This window comes from Oncorhynchus kisutch, linkage group LG1, assembly GCF_002021735.2.
Source record: "Oncorhynchus kisutch isolate 150728-3 linkage group LG1, Okis_V2, whole genome shotgun sequence".
In the NCBI taxonomy this organism is placed as follows: domain Eukaryota; kingdom Metazoa; phylum Chordata; class Actinopteri; order Salmoniformes; family Salmonidae; genus Oncorhynchus; species Oncorhynchus kisutch.
The window spans coordinates 57,788,783-57,811,584 of record NC_034174.2 but is presented as its reverse complement, the minus strand read 5'-3'; the positions used below and the strand labels follow the sequence as shown (position 1 = coordinate 57,811,584).

The window sequence follows — 22,802 nt, the reverse complement described above, 5'->3', positions numbered from 1 at the left end:
TAATTTAAGACAAAAGCTGTTTTCAATCATTTTTACGATAATGCCAATTTTGACTCGGCAGCTGGCCCATCTAGCGATAACTGCTCAGTTCTGACTTCAGGGCAAAATAGGGGCCAAGATCACTAAAGAAAAATAATCCTAATGTACCTCCAACCAATCTTACTAAGTTTTAATTAGGAGGGGAAGGGTGATGTTGCACATAGCATTCCTGTTTACTAGTGTCGTGGAAAAAAAAAATGCAGTTATGGTGTCTAATGACCCTTAAGTAGAACTCAAACCATCCATGGAGAGGGGCAAAAGAGAACACACAGCTGGGCAAGACCTACCTCTACCCAACCTCACCTCCCTCTTGCTCACCCCTTCATCTCCCATCTCTCCCTAGCAGCCAAAGGTCTCCTGAGAGGCGTAGACCAGTAGAGAAAGCCATCCTCGTCGCACTCCTGCACGTAGATCTCAGATGAGTGTGGAGACACTCACCATGCTGTGCTGGTTGACCAGGAGGAAGGTGGCCTGCGTGAGGTTGAGCTGTGCCTGTATGGGTATACAGGGGGGTCAGGGCTGGTCACTACACCATATTTGCATTCATTAGGGCACAATAGTAAAACATTTTAACTGAAAATTAACAATGTTCAGGTAGTCCATCCAGTGCCTGAATATGACCCATCGTTTAAATTTAACCAACTGGAGGTGTTGCAAGGTTTGTATTCTGAAGCAATCATAAAGCAGACATACACTGAACAAAAATATAAAACTCAACACCTAGTGCTGGTCCCATGTTTCATATGCACAAAAAGCTTCTCTCATTTGGCTCCCAAGTGGATGTGTTTGTCTGGAAGCAAGATGGTGTCAGTGATGTGGCTGGTTTTCTTTTTGTAGTCGGTGATTGTAGACCCTGACACATGTCTGAGCAGTTGAATTTGCGCTCTATACTAACATTTTGCTCGTTTGATTGCCTTGGAGGGAATAACTGCACTTTGTATTCTGCCATATTCCCAGTCAACTTTACATGGTTAAATGCGTTGGTTTGCGCAAATGCCGCCATCTATCCATGGTTTCTGGTTAGGATAGGTTTTAATAGTCACAGTGGGTACAACATATTCTATGCACTTCCATAAACTCAGTCACCGAATCGGCATATAAAATGAATATTATTCCGAGGCTACCCTGAAAATGTCTCAGTCCTCATGATCAAAACAATGTTGAAGCGTGGATTCCGATAGGTCAGACCAGCGTTGAATAGTCCTTGTCACGGGTACATCCTGTTTGAGTTTCTGCCTATAGGAAGGGAGGAGTAAAATGGAGTCATGGTTGGATTTGCCAAAGGGAGGGCGGGGGAGGACCATGTATTTTTTTATTTTACTAGGCAAGTCAGTTAAGAACAAATTATTTTTTTCAATGACGGCCTAGGAACAGTGGGTTAACTGCCTGTTCAGGGGCAGAATGACAGATTTGTACCTTGTCAGCTCGGGGATTCGAACTTTCAACCTTTCGGTTACTAGTCCAACACACTAACTACTAGGCTACCCTGCCGCCCCAATGCAACTTCCCGTATGCATCGCGGAAGTTAGAGTAGCAGTGATCCAGCGTTTTGCCAGCACGAGTGCTACAATCAATATGCTGATAGAATTTAGGTAGCCTTTTTCTCAAATTTACCATGTGTGCACATCTGTTGATATTCTTTGCTACTTATGAAATTATTTGCCCAGTTATGAGTATAGGTCAGCAATAGGGAGTTACTGCTTCCTACAAGAGCACAAAACGTGTAGGCTCGAAGTCTCTTCAGGTTCACAGCCCCTGTGACGTGTTTGGGATTCCCCTTCTGTCTGTGCTTTTACACCTGCTACATTTTAGGCTAGATACACACTGACAGCATAGGCAAGGAATGTACACAACACATGAGATGAATATGGCAAATTCGTGTAATTATGCCTTATCTCCCTTGAAGAACTAGTCAAATGATTTACTCAGTCAGCTCTACAGCATGCTTACCCAGGCTAGCTAAATAGAAATATATATATATATATTTGTACCTTTATTTAACTAGGCAAGTCAGTTAAGAACAAATTCTTATTTACAATGACGGCCTACCAAAATACAAAAGTCCTCCAGCAGGGACAGGAGCTGGGATTAAAAATGGTGGAAAAAATGTAATATAGGACAAAAAAACACATCACGACAAGAGAGACACCACAACACTACATAAAAGATAGACCTAAGACAACATAGCATGGCAGCAACACAGGATGACAAGACAATATGGGGAGCACAGAGATAACATTGTCTGGATGGCTGCTACAGCCTGACTAGAGATGAGATGATGACTTTAAGGAATGAAAAATCAAAACTAAGTAATATACACCATTGAAATAGTATAATGTCATAGTAATTTCCTATTTGTCTACCCAATGTGGGCCTGACAAGAGACAAATGGGATAGTTTCAATGTTTTTGCAATTTATTGTTCGCTCTTCTGGGCTTTAAAATGCGCAAAAATAATTTTAAAATGGCATTATTTCAATATATATATATTTTATACCGAAACGACCTAAAAATCCCTACTCGCTAGCTTTTACTTTTATAGGCCTGGTTGTAAATTACATCATTATATCCTATCAGCAGTTCCTCCTGGATTTCGACATTTTTTGTTATTTCTGCGGCCAAAAATGCTCCCCCCCCCCCCCCCCCCCCCCCCCCCCCCGTTCATTTCATAAAGGAATCAAAAGTAATGTTCTCAGTTTTAAGACGACTTTAAACAGAATACAAAAAACAATTGCGGAAGTTCTTAGTGTATGAGAAATACAATTATTTTGTGGACTGCAGGAATGTGTACTCCCAATAATTCAAGGCCTCTAGACTGATAAGAAGTCCTGTGATATGAGGAGAACGAAGAAATCCTGGGTGATGGAAAAGTACTGAAGTACGTCTTTGTGGAAGGGAGGGGGTGAGAGCTCAGGATATAAGTGGACACTGCATTGATATATTCAGCTGTACATCTTACAAAAGACGACCCTAAAGATTAAATATTTAGTTTGTCCTTGTATATTGATTTCTTTTAACCTTAAGCAAGTCAGCTAAGAACTCTACATGTCACAGGTTGGCATTTGAGATGACTCGTACTGGGCGCAGCTCTGCAGTGGTCACTAGCTGGCACAGCCACCACACCGCTAAACTTAATTTAAGACAAAAGCTGTTTTCAATCATTTTTACGATAATGCCAATTTTGACTCGGCAGCTGGCCCATCTAGCGATAACTGCTCAGTTCTGACTTCAGGGCAAAATAGGGGCCAAGATCACTAAAGAAAAATAATCCTAATGTACCTCCAACCAATCTTACTAAGTTTTAATTAGGAGGGGAAGGGTGATGTTGCACATAGCATTCCTGTTTACTAGTGTCGTGGAAAAAAAAAATGCAGTTATGGTGTCTAATGACCCTTAAGTAGAACTCAAACCATCCATGGAGAGGGGCAAAAGAGAACACACAGCTGGGCAAGACCTACCTCTACCCAACCTCACCTCCCTCTTGCTCACCCCTTCATCTCCCATCTCTCCCTAGCAGCCAAAGGTCTCCTGAGAGGCGTAGACCAGTAGAGAAAGCCATCCTCGTCGCACTCCTGCACGTAGATCTCAGATGAGTGTGGAGACACTCACCATGCTGTGCTGGTTGACCAGGAGGAAGGTGGCCTGCGTGAGGTTGAGCTGTGCCTGTATGGGTATACAGGGGGGTCAGGGCTGGTCACTACACCATATTTGCATTCATTAGGGCACAATAGTAAAACATTTTAACTGAAAATTAACAATGTTCAGGTAGTCCATCCAGTGCCTGAATATGACCCATCGTTTAAATTTAACCAACTGGAGGTGTTGCAAGGTTTGTATTCTGAAGCAATCATAAAGCAGACATACACTGAACAAAAATATAAAACTCAACACCTAGTGCTGGTCCCATGTTTCATATGCACAAAAAGCTTCTCTCATTTGGCTCCCAAGTGGATGTGTTTGTCTGGAAGCAAGATGGTGTCAGTGATGTGGCTGGTTTTCTTTTTGTAGTCGGTGATTGTAGACCCTGACACATGTCTGAGCAGTTGAATTTGCGCTCTATACTAACATTTTGCTCGTTTGATTGCCTTGGAGGGAATAACTGCACTTTGTATTCTGCCATATTCCCAGTCAACTTTACATGGTTAAATGCGTTGGTTTGCGCAAATGCCGCCATCTATCCATGGTTTCTGGTTAGGATAGGTTTTAATAGTCACAGTGGGTACAACATATTCTATGCACTTCCATAAACTCAGTCACCGAATCGGCATATAAAATGAATATTATTCCGAGGCTACCCTGAAAATGTCTCAGTCCTCATGATCAAAACAATGTTGAAGCGTGGATTCCGATAGGTCAGACCAGCGTTGAATAGTCCTTGTCACGGGTACATCCTGTTTGAGTTTCTGCCTATAGGAAGGGAGGAGTAAAATGGAGTCATGGTTGGATTTGCCAAAGGGAGGGCGGGGGAGGACCATGTATTTTTTTATTTTACTAGGCAAGTCAGTTAAGAACAAATTATTTTTTTCAATGACGGCCTAGGAACAGTGGGTTAACTGCCTGTTCAGGGGCAGAATGACAGATTTGTACCTTGTCAGCTCGGGGATTCGAACTTTCAACCTTTCGGTTACTAGTCCAACACACTAACTACTAGGCTACCCTGCCGCCCCAATGCAACTTCCCGTATGCATCGCGGAAGTTAGAGTAGCAGTGATCCAGCGTTTTGCCAGCACGAGTGCTACAATCAATATGCTGATAGAATTTAGGTAGCCTTTTTCTCAAATTTACCATGTGTGCACATCTGTTGATATTCTTTGCTACTTATGAAATTATTTGCCCAGTTATGAGTATAGGTCAGCAATAGGGAGTTACTGCTTCCTACAAGAGCACAAAACGTGTAGGCTCGAAGTCTCTTCAGGTTCACAGCCCCTGTGACGTGTTTGGGATTCCCCTTCTGTCTGTGCTTTTACACCTGCTACATTTTAGGCTAGATACACACTGACAGCATAGGCAAGGAATGTACACAACACATGAGATGAATATGGCAAATTCGTGTAATTATGCCTTATCTCCCTTGAAGAACTAGTCAAATGATTTACTCAGTCAGCTCTACAGCATGCTTACCCAGGCTAGCTAAATAGAAATATATATATATATATATTTGTACCTTTATTTAACTAGGCAAGTCAGTTAAGAACAAATTCTTATTTACAATGACGGCCTACCAAAATACAAAAGTCCTCCAGCAGGGACAGGAGCTGGGATTAAAAATGGTGGAAAAAATGTAATATAGGACAAAAAAACACATCACGACAAGAGAGACACCACAACACTACATAAAAGATAGACCTAAGACAACATAGCATGGCAGCAACACAGGATGACAAGACAATATGGGGAGCACAGAGATAACATTGTCTGGATGGCTGCTACAGCCTGACTAGAGATGAGATGATGACTTTAAGGAATGAAAAATCAAAACTAAGTAATATACACCATTGAAATAGTATAATGTCATAGTAATTTCCTATTTGTCTACCCAATGTGGGCCTGACAAGAGACAAATGGGATAGTTTCAATGTTTTTGCAATTTATTGTTCGCTCTTCTGGGCTTTAAAATGCGCAAAAATAATTTTAAAATGGCATTATTTCAATATATATATATTTTATACCGAAACGACCTAAAAATCCCTACTCGCTAGCTTTTACTTTTATAGGCCTGGTTGTAAATTACATCATTATATCCTATCAGCAGTTCCTCCTGGATTTCGACATTTTTTGTTATTTCTGCGGCCAAAAATGCTCCCCCCCCCCCCCCCCCCCCCCGTTCATTTCATAAAGGAATCAAAAGTAATGTTCTCAGTTTTAAGACGACTTTAAACAGAATACAAAAAACAATTAGAAACATCTAAAAGTGCTCAATGTTGTTTATTTTCCTTAACAAAAAGCTGTCATAATCCACTGGTCACGATGGCAACACCCATCCGTAGCACGCGCTCCAGCAGGTGTATCTCACTGATCATCCCTAAAGCCAACACCTCATTTGCCTTTCGTTCCGCTCTGCTGCCTGTGACTGGAACGAATTGCAAAAATCGCTTAAATTGGAGACTTTTATCTCCCTCACCAACTTCAAACATCTGCTATCTGAGCAGCTAACCGATCGCTGCAGCTGTACATAGTCTATCGGTAAATAGCCCACCCAATTTTATCTACCTCATCCCCATACTGTTTATATGTATTTACTTTTCTGCATACCAATATCTCTACCTGTACATGACCATCTGATAATTTATCACTCCAGCGTTAATCTGCAAAATTGTAATTATTCGCCTACCTCCTCATGCCTTTTGCACACAATGTATATAGACTCCCCTTTTTTTCTACTGTGTTATTGACTTGTTAATTGTTTACTCCATGTGTAACTCTGTGTTGTCTGTTCACACTGCTATGCTTTATCTTGGCCAGGTCGCAGTTGCAAATGAGAACTTGTTCTCAACTAGCCTACCTGGTTAAATAAAGGTGAAATAAAAAAATAAAGACCTCTCTATCAGGCTTGTGGCTTGCTATCAACACGAGATGTATCTCTCGCAAAAAGAAATCTGAAAAGGTCGTAAATAGTATTGTGGTTATGTACTATTCCATTTCTTTAAAAATCCTGTGCTTTCGTGATCCGTATTAAGTTTTAGAGTTTAAAAGGCAAAGATGCACTCAGTGCTTTGAGCAGTGCTCTCCATAGTTAGTAGGGTTGTCGGCACTCTGATCTAAGGCCAAGGTTAGCTGAGTAAAAGTTTGAGTAAAACGCCACTCACCTTGATTCTTTCAGCGCTTGCCAGTCTTCCCTGCTACCACTTCAGTCATGGTGATTTTCCGCTGCTGTGGGAACTGTTCAGACATTTTCATACGATTTGCTGATTCGAAGGGACTGTTGATTGTCGACTTTCTCTAGTTTCCAAAAACATTTGGAAATTGTTTCGCACAGTCGTTAGCCGTAATTTTTGTTGACAAATAAGAGTGATTTCTGTTCATTGTACTGCCTGTCCAGCCATCAACTATCACCCATCTTCGCACGTGAATACACTGACAGGCCAGCGGGGGGAAACACTTTCTTGGCGTGTGGTTAGATTGGGCCATTTTCCACGGTAACAGTGCAGTAATTGGTCAAAATTACAATCCCGCTTTTGATTGGACCCTTTTATTCGCTAAACGTGCAGCGATTAGTCAAAATTGCGAGCTCTCGCATAATATGCGCTGATTGGTTGATTTTTGCATTTAATTATGCAATTGCGGAAGTTCTTAGTGTATGAGAAATACAATTATTTTGTGGACTGCAGGAATGTGTACTCCCAATAATTCAAGGCCTCTAGACTGATAAGAAGTCCTGTGATATGAGGAGAACGAAGAAATCCTGGGTGATGGAAAAGTACTGAAGTACGTCTTTGTGGAAGGGAGGGGGTGAGAGCTCAGGATATAAGTGGACACTGCATTGATATATTCAGCTGTACATCTTTGCTGAATAAACATTTGAAATGTTCCCGAGTTTAGGCTCTTGTATGATAAATGTTTATTGTATAGATCTTATCAGTCCTTACAAGATACCAACATAAAATGATGAAGCAGATGATGCTCAACGTTTACAAAGAATATTGTTAAAACCTATTGTATTCAAAAAATAAATAAGTGAAAGTTTCAAATGGTTTTGCCCCAAAATGACAGTCAACGATCCTTCAATAAGGTTATGTGCCAATAAAGAGTGTTTCAGACAGGGGAGATGGAACTGCAATGATGATCAAACATGAACGTACATATATCAACCCACCCATGATGATATGAATCAAGCTCCCAAAAGCTTAGTACAACTTATCATTTTGCTAAAACAATAGAATAAACATTTGGCCATTAAATAGAAAAAACTAATACAGCAAAGAGATGGTGTAGGTGATCCTCTCAGTCTGAAGGGTTCTGAATGACAATGAGGAAATAGTCTTTATCTGTAGGGGAAAGCAAAAGGAGTATTATTCTAAACAAATATACACTGAACAAAAATAGAAAACGCAACAATTTCAAAGATTTTACTGACTTAAAGTTCATATAAGTAAATAAGTCAATTTTAATTAATTCATTAGGCCCTAATCTATGGATTTCACATGACTGGGAATACAGATATGCAGCAACTTCACACAGCCGTTGAGTGGGACAACATTCCACAGGCCACAATCAAATGCTTGATCAACTCCTTGCGAAGGAGATGTGTCGCACTACATGAGGCAAATGGTGGTCACACCAGACACTTACTGGTCTTCTGATCCATGCAACTAACTTTTTTTAAGTTACTGTATTCTGTGAATCTGTAATTCAGAAAAAGCTTTGATATGGTTGCATGTTGTGTTAATTATTATTTATTTTTTAATCAACCCTTTTTTCCAATTTTGATATTGACACTGCACTGTTGAGGAAGAGCTTGCAAGTAAGAATTTCACTGTACTGTTTACACCTGCTGTATCCTGTGCACGTGACAAATAAAAGTTGATTTGAAAACCCTAATCTTAACTTTCTACAGATTCTAAACATGTAGTGTCAGTGTCCTCTACAACAAATTACTACTACTGCAGCATTGCATTTGACAAAATTCAACATCCAAGCGAAATGTAATGCAACTACAGGGGACACCGATGTTCAAAAGCCATGCTATATGTGACAATCATTGTGAGTTACCTGGAGCAATCATAATCTCATTCTTCTTGGAGCGGACCCTGAGGAAGGTGAGGTCATTCTGGGGGTCAATGTCCCTAACTGTGCTACGTGCCTTCATCACTAACTGGTGAATGAGTCCAGCATACTGCACTGTGCTGGAGTTGTCAAGGGTGGTCTTGATAGGGATGCCTGGAGAATGTCAGAGGGGAATGCAGAGGGAACCATTGTGCATTGAGTCTGTGGGAGATCATTGCAGTCTTAAATACATTTGAAAGAAACTTAATTGTGCCATGATTTACCATAATAAAGGATATTATTAATGGAATAGCTAACCAGTTTAAACTATGGTAATCATTGCATTAGGCTTACCTTCAGCATTGACAATGATGATTCCTTGTACCCCTTTTTGACCCTGAATTCTCTTGAGGGTTTCCTCTACCTCAGCCTAAAAGACAGCAGTTATTTTTAAATATAATTTAAAAATCACACTTCCCTTAAGTTAAAAGCATTATCATTAAGATTGCAACAAGACAGGAAGGAAGAGAGAAAAAAAAATGTAGCTAGCTAGCAAGTTGGCTAACATTAGCAAAACTACAACTTCAAAGTGACAAAGTATTAGACTGGAGTGGTTGCTAAGCAGTTAATCTACTGTTTGTAAGGTTAGTTAGCTAAGTTAAAATGATTTCCCTTCATGAAATAGAACCAAACCAGAATGTTGTTAGCTAACTTGGCTAGCCAGCGGCCACCGGCCTGCAAAATTTCCTTTCAACAATAATAATACATTTGTTGGGTGCTTATAATTGTCCTATGAAGTGATCTACAGGAATTTAGTAAGGTCCAGCCAACCTTCTTATACAGGATGCAGTGATGAGTATTAAAACTGTCACCTATAATAAAGCAAAGGACCCAATTGGTAGAAGGCATCCAAAGGTATAAGAGTAGTGGCTGCTGCATTCAGGTAAATTGTGTCACCATGGCCAAGAACTGTCAGGAAAGTTGACTGTGCAATCGGATTCCTGGTGTTCGTGGAGGCAAGATCAATAATAAAAAAAATACTAAAATAAGCCCACTTTAAATCTTAGCTTTTTAACTAGCTCATCAGTATGTTTTTTAAACGTTATTTATCAATCTAAATGCCCAGATATGTATAGGTGGGAACCTACTCGACGAGAGAACCATTCAATGAGTGAATATGTAGCCCATCAGACATTTTGCCGCGAATTAGAGAACATATTTACGTTTTAATTCAACAAGGTCTTTCTGTAATGTAACAAAATCAGATTGCAGCTAACATAGTCCTTGCAATGGCATATATAACCGTATCGTCGGTATACAGATGAATATTACAGGATTTAATACACACATACTTGAGGTCGACCGATTATGATTTTTCAACGCCGATACAGATTGGAGGACCAAAAAAAGCAGATACCGATTAAATCAGACGATTTTTATATATTTGTAATAATGACAATTACAACAATACTAAATGAACACTTATTTTAACTTAATAGAATACATAAATAAAATCAATTTAGTCTCAAATAATGAAACGTGTTCAATTTGGTTTAAATAATGCAAAAACTCTGCGTTGGAGAAGTAATGTTTATTCTTAACATAACTAGTGATTAACTACACATGGTTGATATTAATAGTTTAACTAGCTTGTCCTGCATGGTAAAAAAAAGTGTGCCATGTAAAAAAAAGTTAACGTTTAAGTTCCTTGCTCAGAAGCAGGACTTGATTTCTAAATTCATTTTGCAACGCTCGCGCATGCGACGCAAGCGGTGTAGTCAGCCTGTTAGGACATAATATGGTAAAATCCGGAAACTATCATTTCGAAAACAAAACATTTATTCTTTCAGTGAAATACAGAACCGTTCCGTATTTTATAGAACGGGTGGCATCCCTAAGTCTAAATATTGCTGTTACAATGCACAACCTTCAATGTCATGTCACAGTTATGTAAAATTCCGGCAAATTAATTACGGTCTTTGTTAGAAAGAAATGGTCTTCACAGTTCGCAACGGGCCAGGTGGTCCAAATTGCTGCATATACCCTGACTCTGCTTGCACAGAACGCAAGAGAAGTGACAATTTCCCAGGTTAATATTGCCTGCGAACATAAATTTATTTTAACTAAATATGCAGGTTTTAAAAAATATATACTTGTGTAATGATTTTAAGGAAGGCATTGATGTTTATGGTTAGGTACATTGGTGCAACGACAGTGCTTTTTTCACTAATGCGCTTGTTAAATCACCCGTAGGCTGTGATTCGATGATGAATATAATCAATGCGGTGCCTGTTAATTTAACGCAGGACAAGCTAGTTAAACTATTAATATCAAACCATGTGTAGTTAATCACTAGTTATAAAAAAAAACAATCAATCTTAACATAAGATAAGTTGCTAGCTAGCATTAAACTTACTCCTTGCTGCACTCGCGTAACAGGAGTCAGCCTGCCACACAGTCTCCTTGTGGAGTGCAATGTAATCTGAGTCCAAAAACGCAGATTAACGATTGTTATGAAAACAGACCTAATTAATTGGCCATGCCGATTAAATCGGTCGACCTCTAATACCAGTATTGATGCATGGACCAGTTTGGGTTTTGACTTTACCTTCTATAACAGCATTTGAATGTTTGGTTTGTTAAATGTGATACGCTGTGTTTAATGTCCATTTTTATAGTTTACTTCGCTACTTGAGTCATCTCTCTCCATGCCGCTTTACATCATCTGGGCCGACAGTCAAAGGCACTTGCTTGCTCAACTTTTGAGGAAGTATGTCTGGAGTAAAAAGGGCTTTATAAATACATTCGATTGATTGGAGTAACTTCCTGTCATTCTGGACCCTATTGTCCTCACTCAGTTGTGACCGACTGAGGCAACCTTTTCACCCAGTTGTCTCCCCTCACACACATACATACATACATACATACATACATACATACATACATACATACATACATACATACATACATACATACATACATACATACATACATACATACATACATACATACATACATACATAGGGTCATGTGTTTTGCAGATACTTGCATGGAGTAGCTTGACTACATAAATTAGAGGTTGACCGATTAATCAGAATGGCCGATTAATTAGGCCCAATTTCAAGTTCAGAACAATTGGTAATCTGCATTTTTGGACAGATTATGGCCGATTACATTGAACTCCACGTGGAGACTGCTTGGCAGGCTGACTACCTGTTATGCGAGTGCAGCCAAGGTAAGGTGCTAGCTAGCATGACATTTATCTTATAAAAAACAATCAATCTTAACTATACATGGTCGATGATATTACTAGTTTATCTAGCTTGTCCTGCGTTGCATATAATTGATTCCGGTGCCTTTTAATTTATCATTGAATCACAGCCTACTTCGCCAAACGGGCAATTTAACAAGCGCATTCACGAAAAAAAGCACTCATTGCACCAATGTGTACCTAACCATAAACATCAAAGCCTTTCTTAAAATCAATACACAAGTATATATTTTTAAACCTGCATATTTAGTTAATATTGCCTGTGTACTAACATGAATCTTTTAACTAGGGAAATTGTGTCACTTCTCTTGCTTTCTGTGCAACAGAGTCAGGGTATATGCAGCAGTTTGGGCCGCCTGGCTCGTTGCGAACTAATTTGCCAGAATTGTACATAATTATGACATAACATTGAAGTTTGTGCAATGTAACAGCAATATTTAGAATTAGGGTTGCCACCCGTTAGATAACATACGGAACGGTTCCGTATTCCACTGAAAGAATAAACGTTTTCGAAATGATAGTTTCTGGATTTGACTATATTAATTGACCTAAGGCTCGTATTTCTCTGTGTTATTATATAATACTTAGGTCTATGATTTGATAGAGCAGTCTGACTCAGCAGTGCTAGGCAGCAGCAGGCTCGTAAGCATTCATTCAAAAAGCACTTTCCTGAATTTGCCAGCAGCTCTTCGCTGTGCTTCAAGCATTGAACTGTTTATGACTTCAAGCCTATCAACTCCCGAGATTAGACTGGCAATACTAAAGTACCTATTAAAAACATCCAATAGTCAAAGGTATATGAAATACAAATGGTAGAGAGAGAAACAGTCCTATAATAACTACAACCTAAAACGTCTTACCTAGGAACATTGAAGACTCGTGTTAAAAGGAACCACCAGCTTTTCGCGATTACTTCAAAACTACGGCAAGCAGCTGAGACATATGGTAATATAATGGAACTGGGCTCCATGGCGGATGCAATGAACTACTTATTAGAAAAAAAACGTAGTTAATGTCATATGTCCAGCCTACGGAGGTGACAAACACTGCAGCTACGTAACAAGCCCTCTACAGCAACAAAGGTATTGAGATGAGGGAATATTATGGGTGTGTTCGTAAATTCAAGCTGTCGTGCCAGAGTGCGCTCTGAATGATCGTAAATTCAGAGCGTTGTCAGATTGGGAATTTGAAGAAAGAGGCCAAATCACGACGTCAGTTTTCAAATAAAAAAACGTCGGAGCTATAGAAAAATACGAGTTTCCGACTTGGAATTCCGAGTCACTAAGTTCCTAGTTGTTTTGAACGCGGCATTTGCCTTCTGCTATTCTACGAAAATAATTTTCGCCACCAGCGTCGAAGCCAAGCTAACTAGCTATGGCAACGCCCAGCAACATGTAGCCTATATAGCTAGCTAAATACTTAGCGTTATAAGATATTAACTATAACAAGCATGTACATGACACGAATGTCAAGGTAATCACATAATATACAATGCACTTGCCATTTTGGGGGCGAGGTTGTAACTTGCGTCCAAGAAATGTAGCTATTTAGCCAGAATTCAGCTAACTGCCAAACGGTAGAGGTTCGTGTCGTCAGACAACTCCACAACCGTTCATGCGCACTTTTCTACTGTTGTTTAGTTTTTTGGCACTAGACATCCAACGTTATGGTGCAGCATTACCGCCACCTATTGCACTGGAGTGTGGGCCACAGACAGGGTGGAAGTAAATCCTACAGTACATGCCAGGCCCGTTTCTCTTAAAAATATAAATGATTTGAGACTGTATCTAGTGTTCTACTCAGTATGCTCTTTCAACTCAATTCCTGTATCCCCTTCTCCCTCATACTGGATCTGTCTCTCTCTTTCCCTATGATACTGCCCGCACTGTATCAGCACATGCACCGTCTCTCTTTCCTGGTAGTAATCAACCTTTCTGTTGGATGATTTCCTATCACATTTAATGTCTTATTCAACTGTCTGTGTCCCACCCTTATCCTTGTAAAGATGGTCTCCGCTCTTATATCTCTTCCTTCCATCCTCCCCGACTTTACTCCGTACTTCAAAAAGACACCTGACTTAGTGTCTCTGTTCCACTGCTCCTGCCATCTCTGCACCACCATTGTCCATATAATTTCCTTAGCCTACACCTTGCTCATTGGCACATCCACCTCTCTCCTAAGGGCCTGTTTAGCTAGCATATCTACTCCTCCCCAACCCCACGGGCTGGCTGGGACCCAAGCAAAACTTATCTAGACATCTGTTTCACCTGGGCATGAATTTGGAGTACCTCATATAGCATGTACTGTCTTCTCCATGAACTAAAATATTTCAGACTCATCCATACAGCACATGAATCAGAACACACAACAACCCTGTCCGGCTTAATTTCGTTCACCCACTGCAAGGCAAACAGTACTACCATCAAATCAAATCAAATTTATTTATATAGCCCTTCGTACATCAGCTGATATCTCAAAGTGCTGTACAGAAACCCAGCCTAAAACCCCAAACAGCAAGCAATGCAGGTGTAGAAGCACGGTGGCTAGGAAAAACTCCCTAGAAAGGCCAATACCTAGGAAGAAACCTAGAGAGGAACCAGGCTATGTGGGGTGGCCAGTCCTCTTCTGGCTGTGCCGGGTGGAGATTATAACAGAACATGGCCAAGATGTTCAAATGTTCATAAATGACCAGCATGGTCGAATAATAATAAGGCAGAACAGTTGAAACTGGAGCAGCAGCACAGTCAGGTGGAAGTTGAAACTGGAGCAGCAGCATGGCCAGGTGGACTGGGGACAGCAAGGAGTCATCATGTCAGGTAGTCCTGGGGCATGGTCCTAGGGCTCAGGTCAGTTGAAACTGGAACAGCAGCATGGCCAGGTGGACTGGGGACAGCAATAAGTCATCATGTCAGGTAGTCCTGGGGCATGGTCCTAGGGCTCAGGTCCTCCGAGAGAGAGAAAGAAAGAGAGAAGGAGAGAATTAGAGAACGCACACTTAGATTCACACAGGACACCGAATAGGACAGGAGAAGTACTCCAGATATAACAAACTGACCCCAGCCCCCCGACACAAACTACTGCAGCATAAATACTGGAGGCTGAGACAGGAGGGGTCAGGAGACACTGTGGCCCCATCCGAGGACACCCCCGGACAGGGCCAAACAGGAAGGATATAACCCCACCCACTTTGCCAAAGCACAGCCCCCACACCACTAGAGGGATATCTTCAACCACCAACTTACCATCAGCTACACTACATGACCAAAAGTATGTGTATGTGGACATCTGCTCGTCGAACACCTTATTCCAAAATTATGGGCATTAATATGGATTTCGTCCCCCCTTTGTGGCCATAACAGCCTCCACTATTCTGGGAAGGCTTTCCACTAGATGTTGGAATATTGCTGCGGGAACTTGCTTCCATTCAGCCACGAGCATTAGTGAGGTTGGGCACTGATTAGGCCTGGCTCGCAGTTGGTGTTCCAATTCATCCCAAAGGTGTTCAGTTCTGTTGAGGTCAGGGCTCTGTGCAGGCCAGTCAAGTTTTTCCACACCGATCCCGACAAACCATTTGTGTATTGGACCTCGCTTTGTCCAAGGGGCATTGTCATGCTGAAACAGGAAAGGGCCTTCCTCAAACTGTTGCCACAAAGTTAGAAGCACAGAATTAAAATGTAATTGTATACTGTAGCATTAAGATTTCCCTTCACTGGCCTAGTCCAAACCATGAAAAACAACACCAGACCATTATTCCTCCTCCACCAAACTTTACAGTTGTCACTATGCATTCGGTCAGGTAGCCTTCTGGCATCCACCAAACCCAGATTTGTCACTCCAGAGAACGCGTTTCCACTGCTCCAGCGTCCAACAGTGGGGGCAATAGCATACATCATAGTATCATCCGCATATAGATGAAGTTTAGAATTTTTAACAGATTGACCAATGGTGTTTATATAAATAGTGAAGAGAACAGGTTCCACCTTTATGCAGTTTAAGAAATTCAAACTTAACCCCATCAATCATGATGACCTTTGTTCCGTCACTAAGATAATCATGAAACCATTAACAGGTGTCAGAGATCAGGCCTATCGGGGACAACTTATTCAATAAAATAGCATGATCAACAGTATCAAATGCTTTTGACAACTCCATAAACAAAGCAGCACATTTCAGTTGATTGTCTAAAGCATGAACAACTAAAGTGGTTGCTGTAATAGTGCTATGCCATGGCCTAAACCCTGATTGGTTTACATTCAAAATACATTTCTCAGATTTAAAAAAAGCAAAGTAGTACATTCAAGAATAGCTAGACAAGTAAGCCTTGAAATGGGGCAATAATTATTAAGATCACAACTATCCTCGCCCTTATGGAGTGGCAGCAGAAGACCTGATTTTCATACTTTTTGAATATTTCCTGATAACTATGTTAAATAAAGAATGTGGGTTGTTGAGCCAACAATGCTGGGGACTGCACACTTAAGCAGATCAGGATCCAATTGGTCGGCCCCTGTGGATTTCTTGTTGTCTATTGCTAGCAAAGAATCCAGGAATTCTTTTTCTTTAAATAGACTAAATAAAAAGTTTGGAATATAATTTCTCTGATCATTCAGCAAGTTTTCCCTATCAGTATCCAGCCCAGTATCATTGTGAATAGGCTTAGAAGTTATTTCTCAGAGATAGCCAGTTGAAATAAAATGGTGATTAAATGCATCAATGATGGCATTGTCTTAGGTAATGAGGCCAGTGTCTGAATTAGTTTGTTGTGGCAAAGAGGAGGAAGTAGAACTCTTCAGGGATATGACAGTTTTCCAGAATTTAGCTGGGTTCACATTACAATCAGAAGGAGTGCTTACATACAGTGCATTCGGAGAGTATTTAGACCCCTTCCCCTTTTCCAATTTTTGTTACACTACAGCCGTATTCTAAAATGTATTAAATAAAAATAATTCCACATCAATCTACATACAATACCCAATAATGACTAAGCAAAAACAGTTTTTATTTTTTGGGTAAAAATCTATGTATTACATTTTTATTTGGCATGAACACAATAAGATGTTTTCATCTTATTGTCAACAAATCACTTCAAAAAAGTAGGCTACCTGTGCATGTATGTCCACTCCTAAATAATTCCAGCATCAAAAACGGTGATTGTGATTGGGTCTACATTCTTGTAGGCTTGCTGACAAAAGGACCTTTTTTGTAGAAAGGAAAGTTGGGACACCTGAAAAGGGGCTGAGATACGGGACTGTACCGGGATGAGAAGCACAGCCACATTGAGATTTGTTGTTTGTTTAAACCATGACACAAAGGTGTGGGTGTTTTGTTTAATTTGGAATAAGATTTTATTTTAATATTTGCCACTGTAGCAGGTACAAATTATTTGTGGTTCATGTGGCAATTTTCCTAACTTTCCTTCCTTCCCATCCACCAAGCTCACTTGCTCGCTCATAAAATCCCAGGATACTACCTCTCCTTCTTTGTCAGTACCTCACCACTCACTCTCTTTATGTCACAATATCCTATCTCTAAGTTACTAGCTATGGCTTAAATGCACCATTCTCATGACAGACAGTGGGATAGTAAGTATGACACAAAAGGCAGCTTGGCTGTTTCTGTCTGTTTCTATTGACATAAAACTATAGCCACAGTTTCTAAACCCAACACAGCATCGTGAGACTTCCAGGAACGCTTGCGAAGCAGACCAGGCCGGCTGGATTTTGGGGTTTGAGAAGTCAATGAGAGAAGTGCCATTATTTTAGTTGTTAATTTTCAAAATGTTTAAAAGGCACAACCTAGAATTGAACCAATGTTTTAAGTAGCTCAACATTTTATTACTCAAACTGTGTGAAAGTGACAAACTGACACGTTTTCATTTATGTCAAAAACTAATTTATATTGAAGGAGTGGCTTTGATTTGACTGTCTGCACATGCACAGTTTGTCGTGAAACAATCGTTAGACCCAAACGTGTCGTTTGCTTGAATCGGCCTTATATGAAGATTCTTGCAAATCTTTTCGGTAGCACCAACATGTTCTTATGGTCATTTTTCTTATTTTTTTGTGTGTTTCATTTAGGAGATTTCATCAGGTGACCTCTACATTTGCACTGGAGGAGATCTTCCTTTGGCAAATAAATTATTAAGGAGCAGAGGAAGCACAGGGAAATCTGTCATGTCTCTGCTATTGTGAATTCAAACTCCCTCAGGACAAACACTCATGTTTTCTTGCCCTCTCCCATGTTGAGAATCTTAGGTTCTCCCTGGTCCAATTAAGGATTGTGTTACCCTTGAAAATACTTTCAAATCTCCATCCGATTTTGTAAAGTGGTAAAGACCATGGACTTTTTGAAGAGGAAACAGAATGTTTTCCCCACCCATCAACAGAGGAATTCTCATTTGGGAGAAAGGTTATATCAGTTGTAGTGTTCAACTTTTGAGCTCTTGGCTTGGGTACCTTCTGTCCCACACGCGGCAAAAATACTACAGAGCAGTCCTCGTTTAAGCAGAGGTCCCTCCTTGAAACCTCCTTACCCCTTCCAAGTGCTCTGGAGAGCATTTTACAGTTACCTGGGTTACATTAGCCCTTCCAAAATGTGAAAAAACAATGACAGTCATGGTTGAGCTGAAGACATGGAACCAAAGGGAAACTGTACAGTGTATAAGAAGGAAGACAATAAAGGTCCGAGTTGATGATGGAAAGTCAACATCACACCCTAATGTTTCCCTCAGGTTTTTCTGTGCAATAATTACAGAGATGATATACAATGCTTCAAATCCATGTACAGCATGGTTCACATCCTGGATATGAACATGTTATGAATAAGTGTAGCTTATGGGTTTTAAGTGGTATCTACCCTTTTTCATTGGAAGAAAACACACAAGCAAATCAGCATGGCAATTAAGTTTTACAAACTTATACCAATGTGTTTTGAATCATTTATCGCCCTTGTTGTTCATCTCTGTTGTACATTCCTTTAGGAACATACAAAAGGTTTCCTATGTGCTCTATGGGATGAGTTATGAGAAATTCACCTAATCCTTATTATCATCAATTTAAGGACACATTACCAGACATCATGTATAATCCCATTTCCTTATGGTTATGCAACTGGATGCCAAGATTTGTTGAAACATGTCGATGTTTGTTTATTAGAAACTGATTTTATGTGAAAAGATCTTTGTTTGGCCACAACCAGAAGTTTCACAAACTAGACACACGCACGTGCACACACACACCTGGGAACTCATTGATCATGGCACGTGAAGATAACCCTCTCTGGATTGGGGTGAGTCTTTGTATTATGGCCAAAAAATAAATCATGACTGAAAAATGATAAGCCTAAGTGTTGATCAAGTCTGTTTTTCTTACAGTCAATGTCAACCCTCAATGTGCCAGAGTGGACAGAGCATGTCAAGACTCTATGGATCTGGAGGGAGAGATAAAGAGCAGGATGCAAGTCATGTGATGTGACTGACAGCCGTATCGCATCGACACAGACATGGCTGTACATGTTGCCGTCTCTCCACACAAAAGAACAACACATCTTAGCCATAACCACCCTAGTACCTTCTTCCATTGGGCTAGTGGCAAATCCTAAAACTGCACCAAAACACCTTGACACCGTGGGCATTTAAGTTTGAAACTAATATGTTCTATGTTGCTGTGTCTTGTATGTACCAATTTGTCACCACACATGGAAGTTCCCTTCCAATAAATAAAAGTTATTTGAAAACTGTGGCTAAAGTAATGTCCTGCTTTGTTCACCCATGCATCCTGTCTGTCAGTTCAAAAGGTGCCCAGGCAAATACTGTCTCTGTCGACCCCACCTCCAACCATCACCCGTTTGTGCACTAAAACTGATACAGATTGTTGCTCCTCTTCACCCAGCTTATCATACAGCATTCACATCTGGACTCTCACAAGAACATGGTCATTACTGTAGATGATTTACTCAATTGCACAATTCTAAACCGAATTAGATTAATTCCCGGAAGCCACCTCTACATGACCAGCCGTTAGCTACACATAGTCTCCGCTCGTCCTTATCAAGTGAAGCTGACGTTGGTTGTTGATGCCATTTTCAAATGAACGGTACAAAACAATGGTTTATTCGACGATGAACCTTTGCCCCAGTCTGATTACTGATGAAAATATATAATACATTTTTTATGATTAAATCATTATTGTAAACTGAACATTTTAGGAGCAAAATGTTTTCATCTCCATTTATTAATCTTGGTTCTACAGTGTCAGTCTTTTCCTTAGGAAATGAGTTCAGAGGCAACTGCTAATGACTATAAAAGCAATGCATATTCAGTGACCAGGTTGATGACATTGACAAATTGTAAGAACCAAATTACTATGACTGGGAAGTGCATTAGTCTTTTGAAAGTGAACTAAAAGTTGATGGGAAAAACTCTCCTCTACCTCTTTGGATAGAAAAAAAGAGCCTCTCACATACGTCATAATCTAAACCAGCAGATGATACGCCACAGTGCAAGGAATGGGGCATAAAGCCAGACTGGAGCTACAGCCAGGACTCCCTTTCTCAGGCTTCAACAAGTAACCATCCAACTGGACACAGACGTCAGGTCAACTTCTAGTTTTGATTTACATTTGGTTGGGTTGTCAATAAAACATGTCACAATGCCAGTGGACTTAGGTTAAAAGTTGGCTGAAAAAAAGATAAAATTCCCTTACATTGATAACTATTATTTTTTTTTACATCCCATAGAATTTTTGGGTGGAAATGATGTGAAAACAACGTTGATTTACTCAGTTTTTGCCCAGTGAGTTGGCTCTCTTTCTCCTTCCCTCTAAATTGTTGTAATTTATCAAAAATAAAAAACTGAAATATCACATTTACATAAGTATTCAGACTCAGTATTTTGTTCAAGCACCTTTGGCAGCGATTACAACCTTGAGTCTTCTTGGGTATGATGCTACAAGCTTGGCACACCTGTATTTGGGGAGTTTTTCCCATTCTTCTCTGCAGATCCTCTCAAGCTCTGTCAGGTTAGATGGGGAGCGTTGTTGCACAGCTATTTCCTGGTCTCCCCAGAGATGTTCGATCGGGTGCTAGTCTGGGCTCTGGCTAGGCCACTCAAGGACATCCAGAGACTTGTCCTGGCGCCACTTTTGCGTTGTCTTTGCTTTGTGCATAGGATCATTGTTCTGTTGGAAGGTGAACCTTTGCCCCAGTCTGAGGTCCTGAGCTGGTTTTCATCAACGATCCTAACTTGTCTCCCAGTCCCTGCTGCTGAAAAACATCCCAACAGGCCTCCCAGGTGGCGCAGTGGTTAAGGGCGCTGTACTGCAGCGCCAGCTGTGCCACCAGATACTCTGGGTTCGCGCCCAGGCTCTGTCATAACCGGCCGCGACTGGGAGGTCCATGGGGTGACGCACAATTGGCCTAGCGTCGTCCGGGTTAGGGAGGGTTCGGTCGGTAGGGAAATCCTTGTCTCATCGCGCACCAGCGACTCCTGTGGCAGGCCGGGCGCAGTGCGCGCTAACCAAGGTTGCCAGGTGCACAGTGTTTCCTCCGACACATTGGTGCTTCCGGGTTGGATGGCGCTGTTAAGAAGCAGTGCGGCTTGGTTGGGTTGTGTATCGGAGGACGCATGACTTTCAACCTTCGTCTCTCCCGACCCCGTACGGGAGTTGTAGCGATGAGACAAGATAGTAGCTACTAAACAATTGGATACCACGAAATTGGGAAGAAAAAGGGGTAAAAAATTCACACAAAAACAAAAATTTATAAATAAATAAGAAAAACATCCCCACAGCATGATTCTGCCACCACCATACTTCACCGTAGGGATGGTGCAAGGTTTCCTCCAGACGTGATGCTTGGCATTCAGGTCAAAGAGTTCAATCTTGGTTTCATCAGACCAGAGAATCTTGTTTCTCATGGTCTGATAGTCCTTTAGGTGGCTTTTTGCAAACTCCAAGTGGGCTGTCATGTGCCTTTTTCTAAGGACTGGCTTCTGTTTGGCCACTCTACCATAAAGGCCTGATTGGTGGAGTGCTGCAGAGATGGTTGTCCTTCTGGAAGGTTTTCCTATCTCCACAGAGGAACTCTGGAGCTCTGTCAGAGTGACCATTGGTTTCTTGGTCACCTCCCTGACAAAGTCCCTTCTCCCCAACTGCTCAGTTTGGCCGGGCGGACAGCTCTAGGAATAGTATTGGTGGTTCCAAAGTACTTCCATTTAAGAATGATGGAGGCCCACTTGTGTTCTTGGGTACCTTCAATGCTGCAGAAATGTTTTAGTACCCTTCCCAAGTTCTGTGCCTCGACACAATCCTGTCTCGGAGCTCTACAGACAATTCCTTTGACCTCATGGTATTTGCTCTGACATGCACTGTCAATTGTGGGACCATATATAGACAGGTTTGTGCCTTCCAAAATCATGTCCAATCAATTGAATGAATCACAGGTGGACTCCAATCAAGTTGTCAAAACATCTCAAGGGTGATCAATGGAAACGGAATGCACCTTAGCTCAATTTTGAGTCTCATAGCAAAGGGTATGAATACTTATGTTCCCCTCTCTCCACTGGGATTCTCTGCCTCTAACCCTATTACAGGGGCTGAGTCATTGGCTGACTGGTGCTCTTCCATGCCGTCCCTAGGAGGGGTTGAGTCACTGATGTGATCTTCCTGTCCGGGTTGGCGCCCCCCTCGGGTTTGTGCTGTGGGGGAGATCTATACTCGGCTTTGTCTCAGGGTAGTAAGTTGGTGGTTGAAGATATCCCTCTAGTGGAGTGGGGGCTGTGCTTTGGCAAAGTG

General features: G+C 41.0%; 1 protein-coding gene and 1 long non-coding RNA gene across 2 annotated transcripts; one reads left to right on the top strand and one right to left on the bottom strand.

Annotated features, from left to right (window-relative positions):
• Positions 1 to 7,572: 7,572 nt before the first annotated feature.
• Positions 7,573 to 13,695, bottom strand: dynlrb1 (dynein, light chain, roadblock-type 1). The gene is made up of 4 exons (XM_020482878.2): positions 13,514 to 13,695; positions 9,096 to 9,171; positions 8,748 to 8,915; positions 7,573 to 8,023 (listed from the first exon to the last, which is right to left on the bottom strand). Exons 1-4 carry the CDS (start codon positions 13,514 to 13,516, stop codon positions 7,980 to 7,982), a joined length of 291 nt encoding a protein of 96 aa, XP_020338467.1. The 5' UTR covers positions 13,517 to 13,695; the 3' UTR covers positions 7,573 to 7,979.
• On the top strand, positions 12,857 to 19,749 carry LOC109890837 (uncharacterized). The gene is made up of 3 exons (XR_002255461.2): positions 12,857 to 13,094; positions 18,090 to 19,299; positions 19,385 to 19,749. It is a non-coding gene; the product is annotated as an uncharacterized LOC109890837 (long non-coding RNA).
• The last annotated feature ends 3,053 nt before the right edge of the window (positions 19,750 to 22,802 follow it).